Raw genomic sequence first — 10,177 nt, 5'->3', positions numbered from 1 at the left:
CAGTTGAATTATACCGCACTTAGTCAAAGAAATCGCAATAACAAGCTTAAAATCAACTGCGTATACTTGATATTTTCAAATTACAAAGGCTGGAAATAAGGACTCTCAGCATCGGGAATGGATATAAACAAAAGTGTTCTTTAACAATATGCTAAGGGGCCCAAATGGATGCAGCTGCTCCGTTCCGTTTTCCCAGTGCCGGTAAAGCTCAACAGGTTGAGGGGTTGGCTGGGCAAATGTCAAGTGCTGCAAGGACACCTAAGCCGGACATACAGCAAAGTACCTTGCCTCAGGGCGGCTCTTCGTCAAATGAACGCAAATGCTGCAATGTTTTTGCACGTCCAGCAGGGATTCACTTGGATGCCGCCCTCTTTTAACCCCCTTTAGGCCAAGGCAAATGGAGGTGGCGAAATTGAAAATACTCTGCCATTTTATTCGAAAGCAAGTTGCGTGAGTTCGCTATGGCACTGATCTTGATGGTGTGAAAATTATCAAATGATGCGTCCATTAAGTTATTTTGAATTTGGTAAAATATTTCATTATCATAATAACTAAATACTAATATTTTTTAAAATATATATACATATAATAAAAACAGTTCCAAATTTGTATGGTTTATTTGAAAAACTTTGATTTCTTTCACAAGAACGTTCTCGAGTTTGCTGAAAAAGTTTTCAATCCTGCGTTATACCCTTGATAATTACTGGCCAGCTCGTTATCAGCGGCAGCAGCACACCGCCCACTGATAAGGAGTCGCGGAGCTTTCCGTTCGTACTCAGCCGAAGTCATCCGAAGTTGGCCGAAGGTTTACGGCCGGAAAAGCAGAGCTTTCCCTGCAGCAACCGTGGAATCGGCGGTGGACAGGCTGAAATCGCTAACATATGGTAGCGTTGAATGGCGCATCGTCTAGCATTGGCCATCCTGTCGTTGTGGCAAGCGGTCCTTCCAAACATCCTGTCACTAATATCCTGTCATTCTCACACGGCGGTTGCGAGCGTTTTCGATACGGATTCGCATTCGTATTCTAATACGGGTTCTGTTTTTGTTCTTCCCCATCGAGCGGTGTGTGTGGGCCAGAACAAAATGAGATTCAGTTGTCTGCAATTTAAATAGATTGCTTATCGCATAGATATCAAAAAATATTTTGAAAAGAAACTCAGTGAATTCGCTTATTGCGCCTTTGGTGTTAAATTCCTTCCTTGATTTGCATATGCCAAGAGTGTTACTCCGAGTTTTGTTTGAATATTAATGAGTTGTGCCCAGGGAGATGATTAATTATCCCTATTTGGTTTAAAACAAACAATAAAATTCATCTTGAAAACAATTAATTCTTGTGAAAAAAGTGCTGTTCAAATCAGGAATAAAACGGTAAGGATTAATTAATTAATTTAACCACAAAATATAATAAGGCTCATAAATCATATTCAATACATATAGTACCTGTATGGATTTTTATAGATGCAAGAATGCATTTTATACATACTTTCTAGTTTATCAATTATATATATTTTTAAATAAAACAATACTCAGTTTTCTTGCTTAATCCAACAATCAGTTGCCTTATTCTTATCTCAACATTTATTCCCCAATTGAAAGAGTTTCAGTTGAAAATGTCTCTGCCACTTTAAGCCATCGACAAGCAACTCAGAAGAAGTGAATTGAGGGGGATGGGGACGGCGATGAAGAAATCCAATTTGATAAGTAATCGCATCAGCCAAAAGCCTTGAAATTCGCACTTAAAGCGCCTTCGAGCCCCTAATCCCAGCCATTTAAACACTAAACCAGCCAGAGCCAGCATTTTTTTATGGCACCCAAAAAGTCCCTTTTCTCCGTCTGCCTGTTGAATATTTACCATTCAAGTTGATATTTGTATATGTATTTTTTTTGGGCTTTGGCTTATTAAATCTGTGATTGTTCGCGCCCTGGTGGGTGGAAATCCCTGCAAAAGTTGGCCAGGTCAAAGGACGAAATAGTTTGGGAGCTCTTTGATAAGGGTCCTTGGTTATTTTTTGGGCTTTTAGCATTTCCTGAGAATGAAAGTGAACTGTTCGTCTCGCTTTCCTATCGCACATGTGTATCTGCATCTGTTATTTTGCGATAAGATAGTTCTCCCTTATCTGCGAACAGTATACGGGTATTGAATGTACAAATCGGCTTCATATTCGTTACGCCCCTGCAGAATTTTTTTCCTGGTAGGCGTTACATAGGATTGTATACCCAGTTGATGTGATGTTATGCTTTTTCTATTCCTTTTGTTTTTTCTGTCTAATGACGTCAAACGATTGCGTTTGCGTTCCGTATGTATGACCAACAGGTAAGCGAATATATCCTTAAATTGGTTAGAGTTGCTGTGGCAATTTTCGAATTTACAAGTTCTTAATTTGTGTTTCAACTCTGGTGGCCAAAACTTGACCAAGGCAGCAAACTTTTGTTCGGCAGCAGGCTGAAGTGCTCGGAATGGGGTGGCATGCTTGGATGGCTTCCATGTCACCAGGCGGAGAAAGTACAAAGGGAATGGAAGGGTGGAAAGATAGAAGATAGAAAGCAAGGAGCAGCGGCGAAGACAGCCAGTCGATGGCGAGACAGCTTGTCACTGGCATGTCCAGGGCTTAAATTTCATCCTTCACGCTTCCCTGCCAGCGCACAGCACCCAAGTTCATTATTGTTACTTCCCACATCCTCCATGTGGTGCACTCGCTTTAAGTTTTTTAATTATGCTGCCTGGTTAAGTCGCCGTTTTAATCCGTTTTAAAGGCGGTCATACACGGCGTATGCGTGATGGGAGGGGGAATTGCGAATTATGTACTCTATGACTGCCAAAACACACAGAACATTTATGACATGATCAAAATGTGTGTGTAGTACATGCTCGAGGTTTATGAGCTTTTTATATCTATTTTTTGCAAGTACAAATTTACCATACTTTGGTCTGAAATCACTGCGATTTTGTTTACTTGACTAGAAAATATGCAACTTTAGTAAAAATGAACTACACATGATCATTAAAGTAAGGCGGATATATTAAAGCCATAGATTACAAATGCCTTTTAATATTTGATAATCATTTTCTTTGGGTTTCTTGCTGTTTATTGATACTGGACGAAGGTGATTTAAATGTTTACTTGCTGAACCAATTTGTTGACTGCACCGTGCAGCTTTTGCAATTAGCGTAATTGAAAGTAGGCTTATGGAAACCGTTTACACTCGACTATTCGTAATTCGGTTTGCCAACCGTTTCTCGTTAATTTATAATTACCCACCTAATGAACAACTGATTCGATAAGCCCCCTAAATAGGCACTTAGTTGGTTTAGACTGGCATAAATTATTAGGGCACTTATATATATATATAAGCTTATTTCGAAACCACAGTTTAGTTTGCCTTAAACTTTCATCAGGATGAGATTTTTAACATTTTCGGAGCTGTGTTGGCTAGCTTTAATCGCAGCAGCTAAAGAAGATTGGTTTACTACCGTGAGGGAGTACAATGTCTCCCTTGGAATAGATTAAACTAATTAAGATGTAGAAAAAAAAGCATCCTTCAAATGTATGTGTGCATAGGAGGTGTGTAGGAGAAGACAATTTATTTGCTCAAATTCTCAGTTGGTCCTTTTCGTATTCGCAAAAACTTTCCAACTGTCACCTGCAGTCGTGTAGACAAAGTTGCAGTAGTAATCACAATAAGATGTTAAATTAAAACCGTGTGCCTTGGCTTGGAAATTACACTTGGTGTAACACTTACTTACACTTACATTGTTTGGTTATGAATAAAAATATCGTTTGAAAATGCTTACACGTTATACAAATATGATATATACAAGCAAATTATATACAAAATAAATAAATTCTTTGGGGCTTCACACTTAAAAATGCGTGAGGCACGAAAATGAAATGGCTGCGTTTTTCTAAGATACATTCTCAAGGAAATTATGAAAGCTCTCTTTTTAACTTATACCATCAAAACTGAAACCCGGAATCGGAACTCACAAGCTAGACTTTTTAATTGCCGAATTGTGTGAGACAATAGAACAGATGAAAACATCTAGCAACCAAATTTTTTTTGCCAAACCGCTAATGACAACTATTCAACAAAATCGGCTTTCAGTTCTCCGAGCGCCGAGAACCCAACTAAGCAAATATGAAACTACGCAAAACATGGTTAAATAATTTGCACGGATTCCCAGAAACGAAATGTTAGTTGAATCAATATTTAAACGTATTAATTACGCCCGAAAAAGAGGAGCTCTATAAAATGGGGTAGCAATGGCCGTTGGAAGTCAGTTTAAAGAGGTTGCTCGTGTTGGAAAATATGCGTTTGTTCGTGGCTCTGGTTTGTGTCAGCCTGGTGGCAGTGTCGTCTGCCCAGTTGTCCCTGCGCGGAAGATTGGGACGCTCGTCCCAGGTGGACTTGGCGGTGGAGCAGCCCAATTTGCTGGCTAAGGCAGCCGGCATTGTGCCCACTGTGCTCGTGAAGAATGCCGGCATCGTGCCCACTGTGCTGGTGAAGAACGCAGCCGGAATCCTACCTGCCGTCGATGTGGCCGCCGATGTGGAAACCCCCAGCATCCTGCCCCAAGTTTCCAACAACATCTTGCCCTACTATCCCAGCTACTGGCCCAACTATGGATCATATGGATCCTATGGATCCTATGGCTATCCCGGCGGCTGGAACGGTCCGAGCTACTGGAACAACGACTACTACGACTATGGAGCACCCTACTTGCGCAGACGTCGTCTTGTGAAGCCCGTTGTGTCCCCCACCGTGATCGCCTCTCCCTCTGCCACCTCCTCCTCCTCTTCTACCACCACCACCACCACCTCCACTGGTGCGTCTGGTGAGGATTCCCCTGCCGTGACTGCCGATGTCGTTCCCGAGCAGACTGCTGCCACTTCCGAAAATGAGGTTGCTGAGCCCGTGTTCTCCACCCAGGTGATCTAAGGAGCAGTCGAAAAAATAATAATTAAAATTAATATATTGAGCAATTACTGTTTTATTCGGAGAGTTTAAATCAAAATGGGACGATTCTATTGCTTAATAGCTTATTAGTTGCATCAGAAATTTCCACATCAATATTATAAATCATTTTTAAGGGTAAAACATTGTGGAGGAAGATTGAAGATGATTTATTTCTGACATTCTTATTTATTCGTTTTTTTTTAATAAAAAATAGTTTATCACCCAATATTCAAAAGATAGCATTGGGGTAAAACTTCTATATCTGTTTTAAAACTTATTTTTTTTAAATAAGTTTATACAATTTTTGCATGCCAACAGGACTTTAGTATACATTGATGGTATGTAAAATGAATAAACAGTTATGATGAACCTTGAACTTATTTGCTAAAATCCATGATTCAGGATTTGTATCAAAGTTAATTATCAGTTTATGGCCACTTTAGGCCTAAAACCAGAACGAGTACCCATCGGCTATCTAATCGCGCTTTGTGCCATAAACTGAACGCTATTTGTGGCATTGAGTAGAGTGCAAACACACAGCTCAGTGGGGCATTAAAGGTGTGAACTATCCGCTGCCAACCAGTGGACAACCAGTTTTGACCAGGCCCACAGACCCAGAGACCCAGCGACTCAGAGAGCCAGAAAAAAGCAACAGGCAACGAAGAGCCTTCCATATGGCGCAATATTGAAATATCCAATCAAAATGTTAATTCGAGGATAGAAGAAGCGCCGAGAAATGAAAATCAAAGGAGCATTTTTCGTTCATGGCCCGGGCATTGTTTGAATCCTGCATCCTGGGATACAAGGATCGACTCACTTCAGGTGAAATTTTCAATCGAAACTTGATGGGTTTTTATGTAAATTTACGATACGCGCGCAGGAATAGATTTAGATGAAAAAGTACCCTTATCACACTTGTTGATTCATTAAACGGCGCGACCGTTGAGAGTATACATCCATAAAAAGAAAGGGGTTTATTGTTATTTTCGCTCCTAGTTTGTTTTGTATACAAAAAATGCTTTTTGTTTTTTTCTTTGCCTATGTAACCGGAGCATATTGAGGGACTTTCTATGCTCGCCGGACCAGTGGGAGTTGGGATGGCAGTGACGTGCTTTTTGCTCCATGTTTATTTTTAGGGTTTTGGCCGGGTCTTAGGGTCTGGCGCCAACGGGCCACTCCCACCCCCATTGCCACTCCCACTCCCACTGCCACCCCAGCAACCTCCCCTTGAGTTCCCGCCCCTATTTATCCAGCGCGCTTTCATAGCGAGGAGCTTTGGGCTATGCAAATGAATTAATGCCCATGAAAGTTTCCGCCGGGCGATGAGAGAGTACATTCCCCTGCAGTTTCGCTTAATTGCATCAATTAGGTATGAAAATGCCAACAGTTGAACTGCAAGTGCTCTTTTTGTAAATATCTCAAGAACTTGACTTCTATGCAGCATATGCTCTTTAATATGCAACGTATTTGTTGACTGCTACCTTTAGCTATCAATTATGTAGTACTAAAACCGAATGCCTTTAACACTTCATAGTTGGCAGCACTTAACTCGGTTAAGTTAAGCGTTATTTCTCTATTCCAATCACAATGGCGGGCTTAATAAGCTGAAAGTAATGAATAAACATCGGATATGAGAGCTAGCCGCTAATAATCCCATGCACATGACAGCATATGCGTACACTGAGCGAAATGTTTCATCGCCACCCTTTGGCATCCGACTGGCAAATAAATCGCCTGGCTGCTATCCCTTCGAATTTATTGCGGTGATGTCCTGTCACTCGAACGACTTGATGAGAGCTCAGCCATCACCATCATTGACATAACAATTGGAAACACTTCCGTTTCCACATGAGCAGCCACGGGATGTTTTCCTTGTCGGTTTTCCGCTGGTATCGAGGGAAATGGGAGCTGGGAAATGTGGCCTATAAGCAAACAGAAATTAGCGTCCGACGTCGAAGGAAATGATTGCCCAGGAGATGAGCTCTGTTATGGGTCGTCTGTGTGCTGGCAGAAAAGCTAAGTAGGAGTTATGGGAGGGTCATCTTGGCTTAATCTGTTATCCTGCAGCAATTTCTTGTTCAGAGGTATTTTTAGTAGTTCTCTTAAATATAGGATAAATGCAACAAGGGCACAGTTTTAGACGCGTAGGAATTTTATTTGTTATTTTTGCATAAGATCTTGTTTGAAAGGTTTAATACTTTGCAAACGTCATTGCTATTTTTAGCTAAAATAATATTAATACTTTCAGTGAATGTTGATGTTAATAAAGACTTTTAATAGTGATAATTTCTTAATTTCATTAAGAACATCCCCCGCATATATATTATTTTATATAACATATATATTATTACGTTCCTGTTGTATAAGACATTAAATAATATATATAAAACACTTAAATATTTACATAGCTTTCCTTAAGTTATCGTTGTTATTAAAATAAATATATTTTCAAAAATAATAATCCAAGTTTAATCTCCACATCCACCTCCCTCTCCGTGTGACTTCATCTGTCCTTTATCCTGTCATAAACCATGAACCCGCAATATCCACAAATAATAATTTAAAGCCAACACATGGCATATTCTGCGCCCCAGGGTGGATCCGACTCCCCATGGGACTAGACAAAGTTTCGTAATTTTTTGTATGCAAATTACCGTGCAGGGGGTTCAGGCCATGGCAAATTGACCAAAACATGTCAACTGTGTCAACAAGAATTATAGCAATTGCGCTCGTTTTACGTCGATTGCAATAATTTGACCTGGCAAAGGTCACAATGGAAATATCCAGGAACGACGAAAAGGAAAAAAGCCCACAGTCCACTGACAAGTTACCTTTTGTTTAAAATAATAATGTTGTATATTTATTAGGAATTTTAAAGTTTAACTCATTTTAGAAAATGGGAAGGAAACGAAGGCAATTGGTATAAATAATGTATTATTATGGGCTTTGAATGCAAGTAAAACTTGATAATTTAAAAAATGTTAGCTGGTATTCCAATTTTCCTTGCCAATTTCTATCCATTCTACAATATCCATTTCTATCTATTCTACAAAGAATTTAAATTTCTCCCCAGAACTCCTACTAGCTAAGTAGAGGGTATGTGATATTCGATGCAACAGTATAAGGTATTAACTATTTCTGTGTGCAAACATGGCACTTTTACCTTGCACTTTCGTTCAATTTCAATTAGGGTTTTTCACCGCTGGGTGGACGCATGTTCCATTTTCAGTTTTAATTTAATTTATTGAGTATTGTAACTTTCGGAGTAGCCCAGTTTGCAAACTTCGTATCAACAGTGAATGGAATGAAATGTAATGTGCTGTTGCAATCAATGTAAGTTCGCTTCATTTCGGATAATTGGCTAGAATTGTGGGACCGCCAAGAGAATTACTTTAATTGGCAGGAGGCGGGGCAAGGTCACCGCCAATTGAACGGGGTCAGTGGTTATGGGCGGGCATATACGGCGACTAAGGAATCGATTGCAATCACAGTCATAAAGCGAATTACTTTGAACCCGAAGCGCACAGGCTGCAAGAATGCCATCGGTTCACATGGGGGATGGATGGGGTTAAGGGCTGATGATGATATGGCGGTTATGGGGGTTATGTTGGTTTGCCGTTGCCATGGGGTCAAGTGTAATGGACATGAACATGTGAGGCACGGACTGCTGACCCGGCCATTGGAGTTGGAGGAGCCATTGTCTCCTAACCCGGCTCACTGAGTCAGCAAAGGAAATGTGCGCTTCCCGTGGCTTATTTCCCTTTGTCTCCGGCTCATATTGCGGTTTAGGCTCTGCAGCTGATCACTAAGAGGTTTCCATTTTAATTAAATAGTGTCCGAGCTGAGCAAATGCAATTAAATTGAATTCCCATCGCTTGTGTGGTTTACCTTATTCAATAGAAATTCAATAGATGATCTCTCAGCAGGTGTGCCTTTGAAACACACGTGTTGAATAGTTAGGAGCGGAGGTTTCATTGATAGTTGACAATGTGCTTGCGGTTAATCAATCAATCCATTAAATACCAATAAAGCAAATTAAAGATCTGCAGGCTAGAAAATGTTGAAATGTTTGTATTTTATAAGAATTTTACTCAGCTTTTTACTTAGCCATCTTTCAGGAAATCCATTTACCACACTCAAATTTCTAAATAAAAGTCTTTCGTATTTATTCATGCAGAATTTATAGGTGTCCTCTGAACCTCATTGAGGCCAATGAAAATTCTTCAATTAAGCAAGCTTGATGCCACATAATTGAAAAAGTATGCCAATTATGCCAGGTTGGCCTCGAATTCGTAAGCTACCTCAGGGGAGCGAATTCTTGGGGCGCCTATTTTTAGCGCGCTGAAATGTATGCTACAATTTCTGTCAGTGGCACGAGGCCGAGTCGAACTTGAATCAAATTATGATTAAGTCCTTACGGACGCCTGTCGAGGGAATGCGTGCGTGAATATCCCTGCGAACGAGTCCTGTTGCCGTCTCAGTGTGAGTGAGTGAGTGAGTATCTGTGCGCGTGACATTGATTGGCATTGAGCTGCGCGTAGGCAAATGGGCGATGCGGAAACACGGCCCAAACACGACCCAAACACTCTCGACCATCAGCGGCAATCGAGTTAAGCGCATGTGGATGCCGTTTAAGCCCACGACATGTCCAACCGCCGACCAACTAATCTCATTGTCGGCATTAAAAATTACAAACACGCGCCGCATTATAATGCAATTCGCCTTTGTTCGTCGAGCACCTGACTGCCGTTGCCACCTTCACCTTCACCTTCACCAGCACCTTAGCCATCGTCGCCATCCTTCTTGTTGACTCCTTCGGTGGCAACATTTCTTGCCCTTTTAACCACCTCCACAAAATGTTTACAATTGCGCACAAGTCGTCAATGGCTGTCCTCGTCCTTGGGCTGCCTCAAAAGGAAACTGGATGTCCCAACACGAACTGCTTTCACTTTCCTAGATTTTTTCACAGATTGTGCATTCAACTAAACATCGTTACGCTTTTCTAGTTGCCCCACGCAAATAAGCAACTAAGCTGAAAGTTTATGATTGCGGCTTCTTTAAGAACATTCAATTTCTCACAGAAAATTCTTGGAAAAGCATAGATGTCTCATTAAATTCTGAATAAAATAAAGATTTAAATGATTGGTTAGGTCGAAATTAGCATTTTCTTGAAATAATTGATTTAAGTTTCAGTCAGTTTCTTGCCTAATAATGTGTTTCA

At 40.6% G+C, this 10,177-nt stretch overlaps 2 protein-coding genes across 2 annotated transcripts in view; both read left to right on the top strand.

The window, feature by feature from the left end:
* The first annotated feature begins 1,308 nt into the window (after window positions 1–1,308).
* LOC122615590 (synaptotagmin-5) overlaps window positions 1,309–10,177 on the top strand; it is a 53,414-nt gene continuing 44,545 nt past the window's right edge. Inside the window, exon 1 of the mRNA XM_043790596.1 lies at window positions 1,309–1,368. The gene's annotated coding sequence lies outside the window, so the exon portion shown is untranslated. The remainder of the gene's footprint in view (window positions 1,369–10,177) is intronic.
* Window positions 4,131–4,938, top strand: LOC122615594. The gene has a single exon (XM_043790600.1). The coding sequence runs from the start codon at window positions 4,309–4,311 to the stop codon at window positions 4,936–4,938; it is 630 nt and encodes a 209-aa protein (XP_043646535.1). The 5' UTR covers window positions 4,131–4,308.

Source organism: Drosophila teissieri, chromosome 3L (genome assembly GCF_016746235.2).
Source record: "Drosophila teissieri strain GT53w chromosome 3L, Prin_Dtei_1.1, whole genome shotgun sequence".
Lineage (NCBI taxonomy): Eukaryota > Metazoa > Arthropoda > Insecta > Diptera > Drosophilidae > Drosophila > Drosophila teissieri.
Note: the sequence above shows the minus strand (reverse complement) of the source record. Positions and strands in the feature narration are given on the sequence as shown.

Bases quoted from the DNA above. Each gene is read 5' to 3' on its own strand.
- LOC122615594 (XM_043790600.1), top strand. From the start codon at position 4,309: ATGCGTTTGTTCGTGGCTCTGGTTTGTGTCAGCCTGGTGGCAGTGTCG.